The sequence below is a fragment of the Thermobia domestica genome, chromosome 18, assembly GCF_964235325.1.
Source record: "Thermobia domestica chromosome 18, izTheDome1.hap1.1, whole genome shotgun sequence".
NCBI classification, from domain to species: Eukaryota; Metazoa; Arthropoda; class Insecta; order Zygentoma; family Lepismatidae; genus Thermobia; species Thermobia domestica.
In genome coordinates, this window is record NC_137471.1 from 103,892,136 (window position 1) to 103,914,655 (window position 22,520).

The 22,520-nt window shown below is 36.3% G+C and overlaps 1 protein-coding gene across 1 annotated transcript; it reads left to right on the plus strand.

Moving 5' to 3' along the window:
- Positions 1-7,220: 7,220 nt before the first annotated feature.
- Positions 7,221-22,354, plus strand: LOC145675195 (uncharacterized). The gene is made up of 6 exons (XM_081745567.1): positions 7,221-7,275; positions 9,072-9,241; positions 10,672-10,959; positions 14,578-15,168; positions 16,204-16,360; positions 19,319-22,354. Exons 1-6 carry the CDS (start codon positions 7,221-7,223, stop codon positions 19,813-19,815), a joined length of 1,758 nt encoding a protein of 585 aa, XP_081601693.1. The 3' UTR covers positions 19,816-22,354.
- The last annotated feature ends 166 nt before the right edge of the window (positions 22,355-22,520 follow it).

The following is a 22,520-nucleotide window of genomic DNA, read 5'->3' on the forward strand; positions in this document are numbered from 1 at the left end:
CTACTACTACTACTACTACTACTACTACTACTACTACTACTACTACTTCTTCTTCTTCTTCTTCTTCTTCTTATATCGAGAACAGAACCCAACCAACCCCTGCGGGGCTTCTAACCCGTTCCTACTACTGCTACTACTATTGCTACTAACTACCACTACTCCTACTACTATTGCTATTAACTACTATACTACAACTACTACCGCTACTACTACTACTACTATTACTACTACTACTACTTATACTAAAGCTTCCTTACCGCAAGATTTACATCTTAAATCTTTATAACATGCGATTCCGATTCATTATGAACTAGTGTGAATCATTAGAATCACTTATGATTCGTTAAAAATCACTGGGGGGAGCGGGCTATACTCAATCCATTACATAAAAGCTGGAGAATTTTTGTGTACGCATGAATATTATTTTGGATATAGTATACGTGAAGCTGCATCAGTTCCCAAAGGAGCAGGACGCTCATACTTTTAGGGATTATTCATTGAGTATGTACGAACTTACAAAGGGGGCAATAAAGCGACTTTTATTTACTTATCGGCTCATACGAAAATAAAAAAACGTACCTGTACTTTATATCGGCATGTGTAGTGCCATTGTACTTTATCTATGACTGTGTGTGTGGGGGGGGGGGAATTTAACGCATATCGCATGTCTTGTGCACATGGGTACTTCTTACTATTGCACTACGTAGAAAATTTATGGTATTTCGTGTAGAAGTGGTAATAGAACACAGAAGAAACGCAGATCAGGGGGTTCTCGTGTATACTATTACCATTATTTTTTGTAAAAACATGCAAGTATGTTGGTTGCACTCATGTTAGAATGCATGTGATGAACATACTAATTCAGTGCACAGTTCTGTAGGTTCCTGCTTCAGTAACTGCCTTTCCTAGGAATGTAACTTCTAAATCTGTTTAGGCAACAAGTATTACTAATGTAAATAATGCTCGCTGTATTCTCTTTCTGTACTTTCAGCAATCATTGTTGTAGTGCGCACTTGCAATCCTCGTTGCAGATTCAGTTAAGAGGTCTTGTGTAAAACACCAACCAACCTGTGTTAGATGGACACTAATAAGCACGAATGCTATCTAAGCGAATCTGGAAAGGGGCTTAAGAATGAGGCCCACGCGGGAGTGCCTCCGTAGGGAGTAGGCACGTCAGCGATGTTGGGTATACGCGTAAACGAGCATTATGGAAAACCAACGCTTTCACGACGCGGAGATTTCTTTTTGTAAAAGTCGTTTGCTCCTTAAATTCGTCGCACCTTACATTGTTCTTTATTAATTGCTCTACTACTACTTACCTTATGGGCGAATGCGTGGGGAAGGTTCTAGAACACAGATCCCCCATATAAATTAGTACGTACGTTGATTCCTTTCTGTACCAAAGTTTAATATTTAATTCAAATATTATTGCCAAGCGAGCGTAAGCGAGTGAAGGCGGGTTGAGCCCCGCAGGGCACGTTGTGTTTGGTCTTTGTTGCAACTAAATGGGAAGGTTCTAGGACACAGGTCTCCCTTCCCGTTTAGCTGTGGTAAAGATAGAAAACAACGTGCCCTGCGGGGCTCCAACCCCCCTTCACTCGCTGGCGCTCGCTCAGCAATATTATATAAATTAAATATTAAAATTTTGGTACAGAAAGGATCCATCCTAGCTACTAATCTATATAGGTGGACCTGTGTAGAACCATCCCCTACGTCTTATACTTTACGTAATTGTCACTTTCTGTAAGATTTTCTGGCATTAGTCGAACAGTCAGTTCTACAAATTTTGATATATTTCTTACATTTTCAGGTTACGTTAGAGCTTTTTATTTCTTTTAGTAGAGTATGCACTAAAGGACCTCCATTACTACTTGCAAATTCACTTGAGGACTGCTTAGCAGGGTTGGCAAAGACCATGGATTTTATTGAAAAAAAAAACAGTTTTTTGTTTAAACCAGGTTTTTTTTGGTTTAAATAATTTGCTCTGTATATTTATATCACATATAGGCAGAAATAAGCTTGTTTCGCCTTGGTGTTAGTATGCAACAACCGAGTTATGCTGGAAGGGGTCACATAAGCTTAAAGTGGAATCCAAACCGCTTCTCGGCTTACATCCAAGAGGAATTGTCTTCCATTTGAACTCGAAACCGGGACTAATTGGCCAAAAATGCGATACGTCTGCCGAGTCACTAAGGACTCCTGATAAAAATACGTTAACTGATCTTTACATATTTGCTAATATAATTGTCAGGAGTCATTAGGACAGAAGGACAAAAAGATAAACAATTGCACAAGTGGAACCATTATACAGAATTACATATGTACAATTTCAAAGTACTACGGAGTACAGAAAACTAATTTAGTCCAAGTCAGTTCATTTATTAACCAAGTTAAAGAAATATAACGAGTTACTTTATATATCAGTAAGGAAAGTGAATAAAGATACGAATTATTTGAGTCCACTTTGGCTCTGACCCATTTATACATAAATAGTTACCAAATATTCTTGTTATTGCAATCATTGCCTCTCGTGGGATTTGTATGACCCCCTCCCCAAAAAAGTACAGCATTTCGATGTATTTTATTAATAGTAAAAATTATTAAAACGATACAATGTTTTGAATTTCCCTTTGGTTGCATAACAATAATAACAAACTATAAAAAAAAATCACAAAAGAAACATCCATAAAGTTACATAAAAAAAGTTCCTTTTGTAATATAATCTCTTTGAGTAAAGAATGGGGTGTTTAGGTCTGAATATAGTACGAATAATATATGGGAGTGAAAAGTGATACACACACTTGTGTTCACAAATGTGTGTTCATCAAGATTTTACGAATAGTTACACTTTTACGAACATTTTTCGTTTTTTGGTTTAAACCAGTTTTTTTTTTAAACAGCTGGTTTAAACCAGCCAACCCTGCTGCTCAGTATAAATACAATGTTGATGTATGACAACAAGTACAGGGGATAAAACATGAACCAACTTGTGCTAGGTGGCCACTAAAAAGCACGAAGGCTATCTAACCGGGTCAGGGCAGGAGTGCAGCAAGGGTCCGAGCGGGAGCGAGGAATGCACTCGTATGGACCAGACGCATCAACGATGCGGATATACGCATAAACAAGGATAGTGGAATAGCGCACAGACGCACACACATACAATTCTTTCACAACCGCTCAAAATTCATTTCAATATGCTGTGACAGTAATTACTTATATTCACACTCTCAGATCTTCACCGAAAAAGAAGAATTTTACCATCGTATTTTACCTATGTTTTCTGTTTGGTAGATCTGTCTGCTCGAGTAAACCCCGGTGTTTGTGCCCCATTCAAATTACACACACATATGATTCTTTCAGCTAAATTCACATTTTCCTTTGTTTCAGTGGATTAGTTACGGTAATTTTACGGAATTACTCTTTTCAAATGATGGAGGGCGTGTTGGGTCAGTGGAGAGCATTCACCTCCGGTGCTTGAGGTCCCTGGTTCAATCCCAGCTCGCGCCGTGTGGACTTTGTGGTGGACAAACACCATGTTCGTGGGTTTCCTTGGGGTTCTCCAGTTTCCTCCCACTTTCTTCATTCCACCATTTTATTCATTTCTTGCCATCAACGTCTCCTTTAGCCTAACCTGCACAATCCTGGGACGTAAAACTTAGAGATTTTCAATAGTTTTTTTTTTTTCTTTTCAAATGATAGTAAGTACCTCAGTATTAGTCCTTGTATTATTTTCTTCCCTTCTTTTTATTCAAAGAGGCTGTTATATGGGGTGCTTTTTACATACACGGAACAGGTACCAATGTATGCTCTGACCAATCTGTATATGGAATCCGTAATGTTCACTTTCACGTGTTTAAAATACATAACAGTAGCTTTGCTTAATATATTTAGTAAGTATTATATAAAATGTGGAAAACCAGAGACTAACGTGTTTAAGTTGTGACTCACATCATTTATTTGGTCTATTTGGATTGAAGCTTGTATAATATTGCGCAGTTTATTTTATTGCCAGGTGTGCAGGGTGCGAATTACCGGGGGGTTGAGGGGGAATTTCCCCCTCTATCACGTTTCGCTCCGAAAGAAATCAACTGAAGTATCCCTACCGAGGATGCTCGCTTCCTCCCCCCCCCCCAAACAACTCTTAGTATAAGGCCAAATTTCACTTTTTTTGGTCATTTCTTGTAAGTTTAATCTGCTAGTCGTATTTCGAAATGGGCGATGTAAACCATTCAGTTTTGATCATTTCTGATTTCCGGACTGTTTCCACCGTTGCTTAGTTGAAGTATATTATTATGGCTACAGTTATTACTTGGAAACTTATCCCCAAACCCTTCAGTTTCGTCGTTCGTGAATTTGAATGTATTAATTACGTATAACAAAGTCGCATAGGATTTTATAAATGCTCTTAGAAGTTGGCCAAGAAGCAGTAAACAAATAGGGCCTTATGCAGAGCCGTTTTGAAGTCTGATTAACGCCATACTACGGGGTTGACCTGTAGTACCTGTCTTTTTGGCGAGAAGAAAATGTAACCACATACAGAAACTCGTCTAAATAATGCTGTATAATCTCGAGGAAGTGTGCCCAGCTCTTAGCAGACATCCCCCCCCCAATCCTGTGAGGTGAGACAACAGACATGGCGTCAGTGTTGGAAACTTGAAAAAGCTGTAACTTTGTGGCCTCAATGCAACACGAAGAATGCGATTGGAGGTAAATTTGCGATAGATTTCGAAACGTAAGATTTTCCTTGACATAAGTAAGTCATAATATCATATCTTTATGTCGCAGAAAGATTAGATATCGTCTATCGTCTAGTGTAGTCCGCCCATTCCTCGGTTGGCCCCAACTTCTCTTTTCATATGAATACCTACTTTGGACATCACAAATATATATTTTTTTTTACATTTTACTACACTTTTATTTTAAATTAACTTTAAATAACTAAAGGGGAATTAACATTTACACGATATACACACTGATTTCACAAACAGCATAAGTGATCAGCACTTTTAGAAGGTACACCAACGCTTACTGAGCCCAGTGCCGACAGCTAGTGCTCTCAAACGGGTTGGGTCAGGCTTCATCGGGTCAGGGCTTGAGTCGAATCTCCTTGGGTCACAGGTCGGGTCAGGGGCTGCTCTAGCCATGGGTCGGCTCGGGTCAACTTCTTATGCGTCGTTTCGGCTAAAACCTATTCAGGTTGAGTCGGGTCGGGTCGATGTTCAGGGGCCAGTCCGCCCCTGAATAAGCCCAAAAATCAAACACTCGCCCTTGTACTTAAAGATCCAAATTTAAATGATTTTACATACATTATCCTAACAGGGTTCTTAATATGTATTCCGAAGAGGTTCTCATGTTCTGTTCACCCTGTTCATTACTCCAGGTGCCTTTCTTCGATCCAGTTCCGCAGACTAGGAAACAAATTTAAAAAAAAAAACTTTAACGTTTGTAGTTTTTGAATCTGCTTCCATTAATGCATAAAAGAAATCCATAATCGAATAAAATGACACTTTTAAAAGGCATTCATGTATCTTTTCTCGTCTGGTGGGCAACACTACTAATCCGCATAATGATGGATACAATCTGGTTAATGTGTAAAATACAGATAACTATTAACAGGTGGTAAAGTCCTTACATAGAGTATCAGAGGACGAAATCTCTTTTCTTTGTAGGGGCCGCGGTGGCTCAGTGGTAGAGCGTTCACCTCTGGTGCTTCGGGTCCCGGGATCGATCCCAGCCCCCGCCAAGAGAAAAGGTGGACAAACACCGTGTGCGTTGGTTTTCTCGGGGTTCTCCCGTTTCCTCCCACTTTCTTCATTCCCCATTTCATTCATTACTCATCATCACCGTCTCCTTTAGCCTAACCGGCATAACCGTGGGACGTAAAACTGAAAGATTTCATTTCATTTCATTTTCTTTTCTTTGTACAAACGTCGGTATCTCCCTGCACTTGTAGGAGATAATGAAAGGATTTCGTTTTTCTGTACATTCAATGGGATAGTTTATTCGAATTCAACCTTGTAATTTAATATGCGCTATTCTCCTCAATGTATGTATGGATTCTAGTGACTACATTTAGAAAGCTATCTGCCATAGAGTACAAAATGCAGTAGTAGAACAGTAGCGTTTTATAAAGTATTTCAATGTTGCCGCTTCCATAATTTATTTCAGTAGTTTGTAGGATAACCATTGATTTAATTATAGCATCAACTCTACGAGGCATTGAATACATCAAAATTGAACCAGAAACTTTTAATCCTAACTAGCTAAAAGAAATACGCCCGTTATCGAACGGGAGAAATCGATTTGAGGCAGCGAGAGACAAAGGGGTGTAAGTGACATTTGCGATAAAGTTTATTTATGTATAGAAAATGGACTCCCCACTGCATAATATATGAACTGGATATTGAAGGACGCTATAGCCTACTTGCGTCTCTATTCATGAATACACTACGGCATGCTTCACAATCCAGTTCATACATTATGCTCCACGGAGTTCATTTTCTAAACTGGGGACCAGCGTTCACCAGGAATGGTTTCTGCCTAAACTTAAAGTGCTGCGCAGTTTCTAGTTGGCACGAAACTAATTGTCACTGACTGAGAGAAAACACGAAATGTGTAGTCTTCACGACGCACATGGAAAGTGAAGTCTTCACAACGTTGTAATTCACCCTTCCTTTCCCAGCTTGGGGGACAGCTCATTGCCTAGAATAGATTAACCAATGACGTCACAATGTAAATAGAAAACGAAAAATGAAATGAAATCTTTTGAGTTTTACGTCCCACGCTTATGCCGGTTAGGCTAAAGGAGACTGGGATGATGAGAGATTAATGAAATGATGGAATGAAGAAAGTGGGACGAAACGGGAGAACCCCGAGAAAACCCACGCACACGGTGTTTGTCCACCTTTTCTCTTGGCGGGGGCTGGGATCGATCCCGGGACCCGAAGCACCAGAATTGAACGCTCTACCACTGAGCCACCGCGGCTCCCTAATGTCAATAAATAAAATAAGTAAATACATAAAATATATTTTTAAAAATAGATATTTGCACCAGATACTGTTATCACTGGCCACCTAACTGCTTTTCTTTTCAGTACAGTAAATAAGTAAATGTAGATGTAGGATTATATGTGAATATATTCTGAATCTAACTGTCTGATTTTGAAATCTTATGCTCTAGTGTAATCTGTTTCTTTGTCAAACCAAAGGCCGCGAGCGAGATGGGGGAGGCTCATAACTTGTATGTAAGTGACACTGGCAATCATTTTTGGATTGGTGAGTGCGTCTGACTTTGAAATTTTGAACTATTGTTCCAAGCATTCAGCATGACATGCAACCTAGTGTCTTAAGAGTTTGAGCATTGCGTGCAAGGGGGGAGATCTGAGTGTAAGTGTGCTTATCCAACCAAACCCTCAGCTTAGGTATTGGAGGTTATTACGTAAACATTAAGAATTGTTTTCATAGAGATGATTGTTGTTGTTATGGCGAACTGGCACAGAAATTTTTACTTATATATAAGGCAGTTCGCATACGTGTAACTTTTTTGCGGGAATGGGGGCAAGATAATGGGGTCATAAGCCGTAGCTCGTTTTGCTTTTATACGTAAATCTGGCACTGATTAAGCAACATATTTTTAGTAAATCATTACAGAAGTTAATTTATTTATTTGCTAAGAAAATTGAGATCCTCAGCACTAACGCTGCAGCGTTATTAACGCTCATATAGTCCATCCAGTGTTATAGCCATTGATCCAATAAGCCAGCGTTATCGCGCCCAGAGGCGTTGACAATGCTTGGTTAACGCGTGGTTGCCGCCGCTCTCTGTCAGCATTAATTGCGGGTTGATTCCGCTCATATACTCCAAACCTTAAGTGTCTTCACCACCGAAAATTTTAGAAATTTTCTGTAATATCTTCAAAACAAATAAAAATATTCAAAAAGCAAAGAAGTACTGCACTAGACAATATTAATTTTCATGTGATATTGTTATTACGACTCATATATCAGCTTTCGATTTGCAACTGTCGGTAAATTTAGCATTTTTTTGAAGGTTCTGTAAATAGCAGTACACCACAAGCAAATACATGAATTATGGTAGGGTGTCACATGCAAAATCAGATTGTCTAGTGATTTGAATCTTTGCTTTTTGATTTTTTTTTTTTTTTTTTTTGATTCGAAGATATGGCAGAAAAAACTCTAAAGTTTGCGGTAGTGTAATTTTGCTATGGTGAGCACTCTCAATAAACAGGAAAAATGTAGCAAAAGTGAGTAGGTTACGCTAAGTTTAATACCCCTCTCATTAAAAAGAAGGTATTTCAAGTTGATAAACACAAAGCTCCGCATACAGTGGATGGTAACGTTAATCAACAAAAGGAAGCAGAAGTTGTCTGTTGTCATGCTGTAAAGATCCTCAGCATATGCATTAGGGCAGTGTCGTCTTCCTCAACGTATGTTCGTTGATTTGTACCTTTCTTAAGCATAGTTTCGCAGATTGGGCCAACACGTAAAAAGGGCTCCATAAGATTATATTTTGATTCGACTTTCGTTAGTGGAAAAATACAGAATATAACAAATCATATTGCTGAGATAAAAATACACAAGGGAAAAGATGACATTGTTAAATTACTAGGCACAATCATGTGTATATATGCCAAAGTTTTTCACCGCATGAAAGCACCCTACCTACTCACAACAATCTTAGAAGTTTTGAAACGTATAAATAAAAACTCTAAGCAAGTTTATCATTGTATGAATTCTTTTGTTCACGAGAATATAGGTTATCATTTTTAGTAATGAACTGCAGAGTTTATTTTGATGTAATGTGGAATGAAGTTACATTTTTATTTCCATTCCATAAATTTCATTATGGTGTTGCATTTCTTCAGTTAATGTCATATTTTGAATTACCCTTTCACCACCTCTATTGCAGTGTATAAATGGTTAATATTATGATTACATTTGCTCATTCTGCATTTGTGTAGGAAAAATAGTACGTAATGTAAGATGCTTCTACAAGTAGGTGCATGGTTAGCAGAGAATGAGGGTCAGAAACAACCTGAACAGTGCTTTAAGAGGCTAAGTATCTTTCTTTTCTAGAGAATAGTGTAGATTTTTTTGCACTTCAACACTTAGAGGATAGAGACATCGAACAGCTAATACCTCAGGCAGGGCCAAGAGTAAAATTCAAGGTTAACTGGAAATCTTGGAAACAGGATCTTCAGAAAGCAGATGAAAACAGGAGGGTAGGTTATTCTTGTGTGTCAGCTACACATCATAAGTGGAATCCTCATGTTATATTTGTCAGTAGTTCACGTACTGTAAAGTAGAAATAGACTCGTTAACATGGAAGTCGGGAAGTAGATGTGACCTGTTTCAACTACACAGTAGGTATGACAGACTTCTTTCAAGATGAAGGCATTTTGCTCAATTCAATGCGCAATCTGTGAACACCACTATTTGTGTTTATGCATGTTAACCACAGAAGTTATAAGTATAAATAAAATGTGCTTTTTTTTCAGGCAGACATACAAACCAGAACAATTTTTTAGTTCCTCTTTCGCATTCATGTTATGAAAATCATAGACTGTGTGCTCTCTTGCGTCAACGTCCACAAATGTTTCTAATATATGTTAGATGTGAAGTGTACAAAACTATACATCCCTAGAATTGGTGATAGATCAATAGCAATAATGTGCCTGTATGGCGGTATTGAAACCCAGCTAATACCATTTAACCTTAATTTTGCCAATACCAACACCATTGAATGTTACTATTAGCCAATCCAATTCCTGTACTCCTACGCTGATAAATTTCACATAATAGTTGCTTTAAGTTGTTACACAAAAACTGGCAAGTTGATGATGCAATTCTTCTTCTTGCGATTCATAAGAGCATTGCTTCCGTAGGAAATGAAAGACTTTAAACTTGTAAAAAAGAGAGAGATATTATAATTAGCTCATTTCAGACAATCATTTCTCTCTATTACTTTTCAGAGATGTAATGATCTTCCTCTTTCCCTTTTTTAAAACACTATTAAATGTTAATAGTGTCATACTGTTGCCAAGAGTGTCGTTAACATTGGTCTTGCATTATATTGCAAAGGATTACTAGTTTCAATAAATGTTAGAGTGTAAAAGTGTATTGATCTCTTTAAAAAAAATCAATATTTTGGACTAGTATTGTTAAATTGTGTTTTTAACTGATACCACATACCTTTGAAGTTAGGTATCAACCATTCTGATACTTCTTGAAATCTTAGCTATCGACACCGATATTATTGATTTGACGATCCATGTCTACCATATATACCATTGATGGATTTGCCAAACAGACTTTATCACTGCCCACACTTCAGTTTTCCACAAACATCCATCAGTATTGCAAGCATCCATATCTGCATTGGCCATTGCTAATGCTGATCAGATGCGTTCATATCAGCAAAATGGTCCTTCCGTGGTACCTGGTATGAGCCGCATTATGAAAATTGACAAGTAGTTAGAATTATAGTACCTCCTTTAACACAAATATATGTTTGCTCACATTTTTGTTTCCTTCTTGTGTGACGTGGTACTTAAGAAATTAGTCATGTCCTTTGTAGTGTTTTAGCAAATTTCATTCACATGTTTATTAAATACTCATGCTTCTTGTGAGTCATTTTAAGGTTTGTACTCAGTTGCAGGAAGAAGCAGATAGGTTGCTTCTTGACTTAACAACGCCAACATCGTTTGGAAACAGTTCTTGGTGTGAAGGAAGGAAATCAACATTCAATGCAATAGAGAGAGATAGATTAGAAGAAACTCCTGGAACATCCGCAGATTTACGAGAGGAACACCAGCAGGAAGAAAACAGACAAAATACTTCTGACATTCAGTCTCTTGCTTCCAATTCCAGTTCAACTTCTTGCACTCACTCAGTGGAAGGCGAAAAGCAAATCAGGCACAGCGAATCAGAGGGAAATCATGTAAGTTTTGGTGTAATGGAATAAATGTCTACAGGTTTTAATCATGAATGTTTATGGGACTGAATAAAGCAATCATCGCTCAAGGGAAATACATCAATATGGCTTTGTGAATGTAACATTTTTAAAATTGTTTGCATGCCTCTTCTGTGTGAACGTGGATTTATGTCCAAATGACAATTTTCCGTACATGTTAGGTTGTATATTGTATTTATCAATCCATGTTCCTTCTTGATACAAAGAAATCATAAATGGGATCTTATAAGTTTATAAGTAAAGTACAACACATTTTGGTAGCATGTGTATAATGTGAATTTTAAAGATTTAGGAGAAGGATTTCACATTCATTTTTACCATGGAGATCATAAAGGAAAGGGTATTACAGTTTCTTAAGCAAATTTTTAAAATTGCACTCATTTCGATAACCAGACATTTTATCCTTACCCCATTCTGTATACAGCTGGAATTTGCAAGTAGTTACACTGTTACTTCATGCCACTAGCCAGGTTTCAAAGTCAAGCGTGCTTCGTCGTCAGCTGAATCCATGAAATACTACAACAGGTGGATTTCATAAGGTTTACACGAACTACAGTATAGTTTTTTCTCACGTTTACAAATACGTTGAGCACCTAGATAAAATACGAAACATATTGTTATAGCTACTTGGTTGAGATTGTGAACATGAGAGAAAAGTAGAAAACGTAGTTGCTGTAACACTGAAATGAAAATATGTGTAGTGAAATCCACCAGCGTCGATCCACCTGTCGATGAAGCATGCTTGGCTGAAAATCTGGGTTGTTGAGTGAACAAGCGAACTACTTAGAAATTCCAGATGTATATATGAGGGTTGAGAGTTCTATATGTAATAGCTATACGAAATGGTCTTTTTACTTCAACAATTTGGGACCAATTTACTACAGAATTTTGTTTTCGTTTATGATAATTTAATCTAAACATAAAAAATCTACAGTAATTTCCTGTGAAACCTCGTTTACTATAAATGAAATAAACATTTGGTAAAGAATCGGGGTAAAAGTACATATCTTTTTTTTTATTTTCAGATACACTCCCTTGCTGCTATTTAAGAAATGTTTTGTCGAATCCCTTCTTGTATTGTACTATTAATGTGGGATAATGGAACATACAGGGACTTTTTCCTGTTGACAAACTCTCCCCAAAAGACCCTGATTGTGATTTTGCGTTTGTGATTAGTCACTCTGATATTATAATCAGATATTCATGCTCATGTTTTCCCTATGTACATTCTCTTCAGTTCAGGTAATTTTAGGTAACACTTCCAGTTGGAGGACTCGTGTAAGAAACCTTAAGGGAAATTATACCTTGTTTTTACTGATAATTCATTTTCATTCTCTACATTTGCACTACATTTATATTTCATTAAAAGTTTTGAAGGTTCACTTTACAATGTAAGAGGAAAATGCAAACTACAGTGATTTGATTTGATTTGATTTATTGACATATAACACAACAGGCACAGACCTAATTACAGTGTTACATAGTATATCGCTATACAGATTATATAGGTTAATAAAGCTATTGGTCATAATTACATTTGTCTTACAAAATTAATAGACTTCTTAAAACTACTTACATCCATTGCCAGTACATCCAGGTTGAAATTTTCTTTAACTAACGTGTTGTAGGTTGCACTAACTCTCCATATAGGAGATCTGCTTAAAACGTTTGTTTTCGCTGTCATACAAAAAAATGTATTTTTCGAAACAGTGCGCAATTTAATAGATGGTACTTGGATACATATTTTTTCGTTAAGATCAGGACAGTCTATTTTGCCATGAAAGAGTTTGTGTAAAAACAATAAATCAATATTTCTTCTCCTGAGTTCTAATGTTTCAAAATTAAAATTTTCAACAAGGTTAATGTAGCTTTCAAATTTTGGATAGAATTTTGTTTTCTTAAGGGTAAGAAGCCTTAGAAACTTATTTTGAGTACGCTCAATCAAGAATGAGTATTTCTGTATATTGGGGTTCCATATATTACTACAATATTCTAATTTTGTCCTGACGTATGCATAATACAGCACAATTAAAGTTTGATCATTTTGAAAATCTTTACTGGCTCGATAAATATATCCAAGATTTTTGTAGGCTTCTTTGCAAATAGTTTCAATATGTTGAATAAAGGTTAATTTTGAGTCAAAAATAACTCCCAAATCCCTTATAAAATCAAGCTTTTTCAGTTTTTCCCCTAATATTGAATAATTATATTGAATATATTTTTCTTTTCTAGTGAATGTTAAATAACTGCATTTACGAACATTTAACTTAAATTTACTGTTTTTACACCAAATTTCAAGATTTTGTAAGTCACTCTGAAGTTCTAAACAGTCCTGAATTGTTTCAATTCTGTTGAATATTTTAAGGTCATAAGCAAAGAGTAGATTTTTAGAAAACTGAAAGCACTCAGGAAGATCATTTACCGCCAAAATGAAAAGTAGAGGTCCCAGATTCGAGCCTTGAGGGACTCCAGATGTTGCATGAAAGATTTGAGATTTATGATTACGATACAATACAGTTTGTTTACGATTTTGAAGGTAGGAAGCAAAGTATTGCAGAGTTGATTTCGAGAAGTTAAAGGATGCCAGTTTGTTTAAGAGAATGTCATGGTCAATGACGTCAAATGCTTTAGAAAAATCAGTATATATGACATCTACTTGTCCTTGCTTGTCAAGTTCCTTCGAAATGTAGTCTGCTATTAGTGCTAGATTTGATACAGTAGATCTGCCCTTCAGAAATCCATGCTGACTGACAGATAATGCAGGTTTAACATGATCCATTATTCGCTTATGCAGTATATATTCATACACCTTGGCAAACGCAGATAAGATAGAAATTGGTCGGAACTGTTCGATGTTGCTAGCTGAGTTTGTTTTGGGTATTGGACACACAACTGACTCCTTCCATTTTTCAGGAAAGGTACATATTTTTATAGATAAATTAAATATAATATTCAGAGGTTGTAAGAATATATCTGAACAGCCTTTCACAATGTACGTTGGGATCATATCTGGGCCACTTGCTGTTTTCGATTTCAACTTCCTTACTGTTTCTTTTATTTCTTTTTCAGATATGAGAGGTAGTGAAAATATATCAAGAAGAGCACTGGAACGATCATTTAGAGACATGCTCGATACGTCATAGTCCGCTCTTGAGGAGCCATAGACTGAACTAAAATGTTGCCCGAATGCTTTAGCTATGTCCCTATCATCAGTAAGGTCGTGACCATTGTACTGTATGCGATCAGAAGACAAGTGACGCGATTTATTTTTAATGAAGGACCATAATAATTTCGGATCATTCTTCAATTTATCTTCTGTGCTGCTTAAAAACTCTTTATAAGCAGCAGTTATTTCTGCTTTAATTTCTCTACGCAGTTGACGAAATTGCTCTTCATGGTTGAAATAAAAAGATAAAAATAATACGCTTATGAATCAGAAAATGTGAGGTCAGTGTATACTTTCTCAAATCTTGCTGTGATTAGGTTTTCAAATGGAGATGCAAGCCATGAAATATATTTGTTTTCGTTTTCTTCCATTAGGGACTTCATGGATATCCTTGTTCATAAAGCTTTCGTTGCTTGCAGGTGCTTACTATATTGCAATGCACACTGGATGGAAAAGCCATTCTTGCTAAAGGAGAAAAGAACAATGGTTTACTAGATAATGCTTCAAGGTGTAATTTAGCACGACTTATAGTAAAGCATGAGTTAGAAGAAAATCCGACACGGCTAATAACACGAGGTGAATTTACACGCTGGGCACATGAAATAGCAACCATTTTTGGGAAAGAATCACCATCTGTGTATTACGCAGCTTACATTGGAGCCACGAACTACCAAACAAAACGCAATGCTTCTGGGAAGTTGTATGAGGCCTATATTTCAAGAAGAAGAGTTCTAAGAAAGAGAGGAGATATTCCAAGTAGAAGGTCCTCTTCTGCATCACCTACATCTTCACTAGGTGACGACACAGACATTGTTGAAGAACCCATTCCAGACCCAGTAATAGAGGAGAAGTTACAGTGGCCCAGAACGTCACTAGATCCCTGGCATGTTGTGTGCGATAATTGGAGAGCAACAGCAGAAGCTAGATTGAAAGCCCTGGAACAGCCTGGGACGGTTGGTGCTTACCTTGACTTGTACCCTGTTTTGAAAACACCACAAGGTTATACATTGGTAAGTGCACTGTTACTATACTATTGCAAAGTATTTAACAACTGAGTGAGGTGTCTCATTTTTCACAAAACACGTGTTCATTTCAATTCAACGCTGTCCTCATTAAAACATATAGGTCGAATAATGAGGTGGGGAAAAACATGTAAGATTTACATGTGTACAGACCACTATCACAAGGAAACAGCTCCACCCATAATTGCGCTCAGGCACAGTTTTAAGCTGTGAGAGCTAGATTTAGTTAAAGTTTTTGCATCAAAATTTTGACTGTTAATAGCTATATACATTATGTTAATTGTATTTTATATTCTATTTCTCTCCCTTCCATACTACAGTTTTATATCATGTATTCTGCTAGAGAAAGGTACGATGTGGTCTTGATTTGATACGTAGATTTTACTTTCCTTGACCATTACTTTCATCTTATTATATTTGGTTGTTTGTGAATATGTAAAATTGCTGAATTGTAACATTGTGTAAAAAAATGCGAGTTTTGTAATTGATTTTCTTCATTCTCTTTCCAATTTGGTAACTTGAACCACTTGAAAGTGAGAAATTAAAAAAAAGACACATAGAAATAATTAACTATGTCTGTAGATTAAAATTGAAGTCTCCTTGCACTTGCTTGCTGGTGCTGTGAAATTTTGTCTTTTATTTTTTATTTTATTTATTTATTTTTCTTAAGAACCATGGCAAAAGGTTCATATGTTTTTAGTGGATGTGAACTTGATTGGTTTTAGTCATTGTGAACTTAGAATGGCCTACATGAGCTTTGCACAACTTGAATGTTGATCGTAGCAATCTTCCAGAAAAGGGTTCCAGTATATTACCAAAATATTGAAGAAAAATAGAAACTTAAGCAGGTAATTTTAATGTACAGAAATGGTTAATTTTTTTAAGAAAGAAAGTTTGCCCGTTTCCTGTTATGTTTGACACATCGGTTGCTTATCTTTTAATGCGTTAATTACTATTATGAAAAATGAATAGGAAAACTTGATGTTTCATTCCTGTAGGAACATTACTGAACTCTTTTTGCAGCTGTTGGAGGACTACTCCTTCCTTTACCCTGGTACTGAAGACAATTTGTTTAACAGAATTGTTCTACTTCAAGACAAAATTCTGCATTTGTTGGAGTTGAAAAGAAATTTGAAAGAAATACATTCTTCTTCAGCACCGTACATCTGTGCTATTCATGGTAAGTACAGTGCTTCAAGCACTATTTATTTTTGTAATACAGTCAAACCTAGGGTGATCAGGCGTACTGATTTTCGCAGTACAGTATTATTTTTCAAATAGCTTTCCTGTGTGTTCCAAAGACATCTAGAAAATTGAGATTTGTCCTTTTTTTAAGTCCTGATTAAATTTATTTGCAATACTTTAATGTTTCATTCTTTATTCACAACATATCGAATCACAGTCACTTTTTTTCTGAATGATAAACTTCTGTTTTTTTTTTTTTTTCAACACTGCTCAAAAAATTATTGTTAAGAAAATAAAACAATCGACAAACCATTGTTTTGTAATGCAGTTGGTTTTACTGAGAAAGTCTTGTTGAGATGTCGGTAAGGCAGGATTGGTCACTTATTTCAAGTCACAGCAGTGACGCCAATCAATTTAACTGGAGTTTCCTTGTGCCAGTCTTTTTCTGTCATTTCTTAAAATAATCCCAGGCTCTGAAAATCAATTTTAAAAAGTGTTTTTAGCCCTAAACGAAGTTTCACTATACGTTCATAAAAATAAACTACAAGCGCATGTATTAATTATGTGTCTAATTAATTATAATGCAAATGATATTATTTGATTATAGTACAAATAAATTTGATTCATCTATTTGCGACTTGCAGTGTGAAGTATTTGCGCTTCTTTCAGTAGTATTACTTGTCTAAATACATTGTTGTGAATAGGCAGAGAGAAAATTCTTTATAGTTCAATCGTGACCTTTTTTAATTGTTTTTGTTGATACTCCATTAAATTGTTTGAAATTCTTTCAACAATCTTGTATTTCGACATGAAAGTATTTGGAGATGTGTTGATTTCTTAAAAATGAATGATTGCCTTGAGGTTAACGTGAAATGAAACAAAGAGATACGTATTGCCGATGCACAGGCTATCATTTATTATTATGCTTCTGTCCTACTTTTCACTTGTCAGAATCTGGTCACCCTAGTCAAACCCATTTAAAACATCATTGGAGGGGACCAGAGGGAAAGGAGCAGTTTCAAAAGTGCCCAATTTTCCCGTTTTCGGTGCACCCATACACTTTGGTGTGGGAAGAGGTCGTGGTCTAAGACCTTCACATATAAACACTGGTGGGCATAGCTCAGTGAAACATGAGCAAAAATGGGTCAACAATACAATGAAAATGCCCATAAGACGTGCATATTTTTGACATATATTTTGTATATTGCCCAAAAGAAGGGGCGTGCTCCGTTGAAGGTTGATGGAAGTGAGACTACACGTTGAACTCTACAAGCACTATGAGTTTCATCACACTCGAGCCTGCGGAACAGAGAAACAAATCGGGTCAAACTCATATGCTCAGAGTGGCTTTATATGAATCAAACACCTTACGTTGTTCGTGCGCATATCCACTCAAGGCGCAGTAATCGGTTAAAGTACTGCATTTTCGTTTTATGCGATCTTGGTCGGGTGGGGACGATTGCATTATAGGATAGTTTTGTCAATGTGCAAATGAAACATGGAGAGTTGGATGTTGTGCCCATGTCATGCTCATTATTTGGTACTTAGGAATGGGCAAAGAAATGTAGCACGTCCGAAGACATCCACAAGAAGACTATTTTATTCACAAGAAGACGAATCTAGGCTCTTGAGCGATATCGATGAACCATTCGTCAGAGGATGAGGAAATCGGCAATTAAACCCTTTTGCATACTTATGTACAAGTACTTTTGTATAATACATTACGTCGTACATAATAATCACCTCAACTGCCTGAGCGGTACTGGGAGTAAGGAAAACCTTGTACTACAGCTCCGGTAATGAATAAATCATTTTGTACCTTTCAATAGCACGTGTTACTCTAGTGCAATGATCATTTTGTCTCTTCGAACAATGTTTTTTTTTTTTTAAGATATGGTGTAGAATGTGCGAAATCCTAACTAGCATTCGCTTCCACTTATTTCATCTATAAAAAGGCCATTCAGCGGAAATACGACACATGGCTACGGCATTCTCTTGCGAGAGGTTTGCCTCATATCAAGCCAGTCTGAGCATTGGAAATGGTACGTCCCTTGAATTTGACCCGATTTGTTTCTCTGTTCCGCACACTCGAGTGCGATGCAATTCATGGTGCTTGTCGAGTTCAATGTGTAATCTCATTTGCATAAAACCTAACGGAGCGCGCCCCCTCTTTTGAGCGATATACAAAAAAATATGTCAATCAAATGCGCGCCTTTCACTCTTAGTTATGGCCACCATTATTTATATGTGAAGGTCTTAGGCCACAATTTCTTCTCACATCAAATTGTATGTGCGCAACGCAAACGGGAAAATTAGGCAATTTTGGAACAGCTCCTCTGATACTCTATTAAGCGGATGTTATTTATGAACAGTAAAATCAAACATTTTCTTTTGCTTGATTTTAATTGTACACATCATGAAACGTGTTTCTACGAAGTTTCAGCTAAATTGAAAATTATGAATTTGCCGAAAATCGCATTTTAAGTTCAAAGTTTACAGTATTGCAAGACATAGAGTATAAACTATTATATAGACGTTTGAGAGAAAACAAAAGTATTGAGCTTAATCGGTAGATAGTAAGCGTCCCTCACACCGGGAAGTGCCACATAATGATATTGACATGTTTTTGGTTTTAAAAGTAGTGCGTAATTGGCCTTTATTTTTGTTTACGCACTGCAACTTCTTGTAGGAAGTCTTGAATGGAAGAGAACTTAGTCCACAAATCTGATTACATAGACATATCATTGGCACTGTTGAAAAAAGTTTTAAAACATCTACAGCTTGTAAAGTGTGTAAAACTGAAGTTACTACCGAGTCAGCATCCTCTCCATCTTATTTAATTGCTTTCGTATAACAGTGAATTAAGTTTTCATTTATGTGCCACAGATAGTACATAAAAATGACCTCACTTATATGGAGACCTGTCATGTAATTCACCATTTACTGATTTCAGATAAGGACATTTCACCTGACGTGAAGACAAATGTTGCTCTGATTTGTCTGCCACTGTTGCTACCTGTGGTACCCATCAAGAGGAACTGTAAGAGGACAACATGGAGCCCATCAAAATTGGAAATACGTGATGGATTCATCACACACATTACATCTGACAGTCACCTGCAGAACACAATTCAACAGAGGAAAGAAAAACTACAAAAACTGGGGGCTACATTTCAGCCTTTGGTTGTTCTTGTGGGTGAGGACATAACGTCAGTTACATGCTCCTATGTCGTCGTCGAGAACACTTTGTACAAATTCAATTCATTACAAAGCGCTGTTGACACATGTTTCAAAATCTTTCATGCTACTAGTGCTAGGTATCCTGAGGAGTCAGAAAGTGTCTGGTTGTTAATGCAAAGGGGATTTTATGGTATTAAAACAGTTCATGATAGAATGACTCAAGGTGTTCGGTGTCTCATGTCTGATTTAGGCATAAGTGAACCACAATAAAGATACATAATGTTTACCTGTTTTGCATGTAAAAAGAATTTCAATCGTCCATCTGATATTCAATATCATACAAGAAATGTGTGCAAAAATATGGCAGGAGGTACCATGTTTCCTTGTATATATGAGGGTTGTTACAGGTATTTTTCATATAATAGATCACTGCAAAGACACATATCCAATGTACATAAAAATAAAAAGCAATGTAGTAATAGGAGTAGTAGTGTATTGTTAGCAGACAGTGATGTAACTGTATTGCAGTCACGTGGTAATTTGTCACAGCCTGTTGTAGAGAAAAGTAGTCAAGTTGTCACAAACGATACAGTACAAAATGTAGTGGAGGATCATATGAGTAAATTCATTTCTAAACTGTATGCACATCCAACTTTTAGCCGTTCACATGTACAAGTTGTGGTTGATGGAATGAAATCCTTATTTAGTCACAATGTGAAGAGATCTTTACAAGCAATGGTTTTAGAGCACGCAGGTGTAGAAGAGTTGCCTGGTAAGTTTCAATTAGCTCTTGAAAATACATTACACTTCGATGGCCAATTGATTAGAAAACAGTTTGAAATTGGTGAATCTTGTAAACTGGTTGTTGTGTAAACATAAAAGAAACTCAAAATTATCAGTGTTATCATTCTGTATACAGTATATACTTATGAATAATTATGTAATAGTGTTACTAAGTAATCATATTTCATACCTATAATTCATATTATTAAGCATCAATATTTTAATGAAGTCATATCGTCCTTTCCATGGGTTGTCAACTCACACAGAAGATCTTGTCGAAGTTAATTAATTTTAAGTGTATTCTATCATCCTTCTTACAAGGTTTCTTACTGTATATCTTTATATACTTACTACTATTTCGAAACTACTAAAAAGTGGCTTTTTTATTATTTACTTGTGTATAGTTTGCTGATATTTCGCCCTTCATCTGAGAGCATTTTCGAAGCAGGTAATGTTCCATTGATATTCACATGTTACCCAATTTATAGACTGCAATCCGGTTATCTTCTTTCTTCCCTAAAATATTCACTATATAATTATATGAGCGCAAGAGAGGATGATTCTTAATTAACAAAAGATTGGCTACTTACCATAAATCCTCCCTTGGAATGCCTAAATATTTTTCATACGTTTCGGAACTCGTAGCTGGTTCCTTCCGAACAAGCTGCGAGTTCCGAAACATATGAAAAATATTTAGGTTTTCCAAGGGAGGATTCATTGGTAAGTAGCCATTTGTAATTAATATTCACTATGTGGTTTAAATTAATTACAAACATCGTTAAAACTCATTACAATGCTTTTACTTAAACTATACTCTGAATATTATAGCCAAGAAAAAAAAGAGGATCACAGGACTTTAGTTTTGGAAATAGGTCAAAATGTAAAGATCGATGGACAATTGCCCTCTTTGAAAATGCTTTCAGGTGAGGGGGATATATGCACTGCATACACAGGTAAATAATAAAAATGCGACGTTTTAGTAAAATTTATATTAAACCTGTGACTTCTTGGAAGTTCATTGATACAGTGATTTATTTACAAAAAAAAAAGAAAGAAAGAAAAAAAAACTGCAGTAATGGTTAAAAACTAATAGAAAAATACTGCATGGCTGCTGCTGTAGTGAAACACAATTTATTGTGGCTGAAATTAGTATCAAGTAGGTAGATATGCAGCAACAGTGTCAAGAAGTGGATGACTTGAACTGTTTAAAGTTAACCAACATCGACAAGGTCATCTAAGTGCTTGGATAGCCCATAATAAGGGCAATAGGAGGAACTCAATGATGAAAATGCTTTGTTTCACAACGTCTTGCACTGTCGTCAAGAGAATATATAACCTCAATACAAAGCAACTGTATTCAAAATTAAATATATCTAGTGACTATTATCATTTCAGTGTAAATGTGAGAAAATTGTAGTAGTTTCAGAATGGTGTTTAAGACAAACGTACAGTAGTATTAAAGCAGAATTTAAGACCATACAAGTGTACTGTTGTTCTATGAGAAGATGCCCCAAGGGAAGAGGAGTAAACACCAAATATATATGTATAAGGACTCTTGGTAAAGTATTTTTCTTTGTAAAAGCAGATGTGACATGATAAAATACATGTGAAATAAATAAGCACAAAAAATTTTATTTAAAAAACACCAGTAAATTATATGCTGCACACGTGTTCTTCCATTTACATCGTACAGACATATGGAAACCACTAGCTTATTCAATGCTTATTTGTATTTATGTACAGATTAAATAGACATCCATTTGACATGGTTAGCAACAGAAGTGTTGTGTAGTTTTGGATATTTTATAAATTTAGATTGTTACATATGTTTGATGGTTAATGGAAGCTATACTTGTCTACTGCACATATATATATGTGTGTGTGTGTTTTGCAAATAAAGCATTGAAGTGACATATAAATTGCTCTCTTAAATTCATATGTATATATCTCCTATTTACATATGGTGAAAAGGCAGTTAACTATAAAGGTAACCAAGAAAGTTCTGTCGCTTTTTTGTGGAGGTCTGTGTTCATTGGCTCTCACACCGTGAGCTGAATGCCAATGGAGATAAAGCGAAGATCAGTTATTGGTGTGGTATATCCAACATACTAGCGGTGTGGTAGTTCAGTTACACCGTGAACTTACATAAGGACAAAGTGAACATGGGTCTTCTACAGAGCGTAATAAGGGCG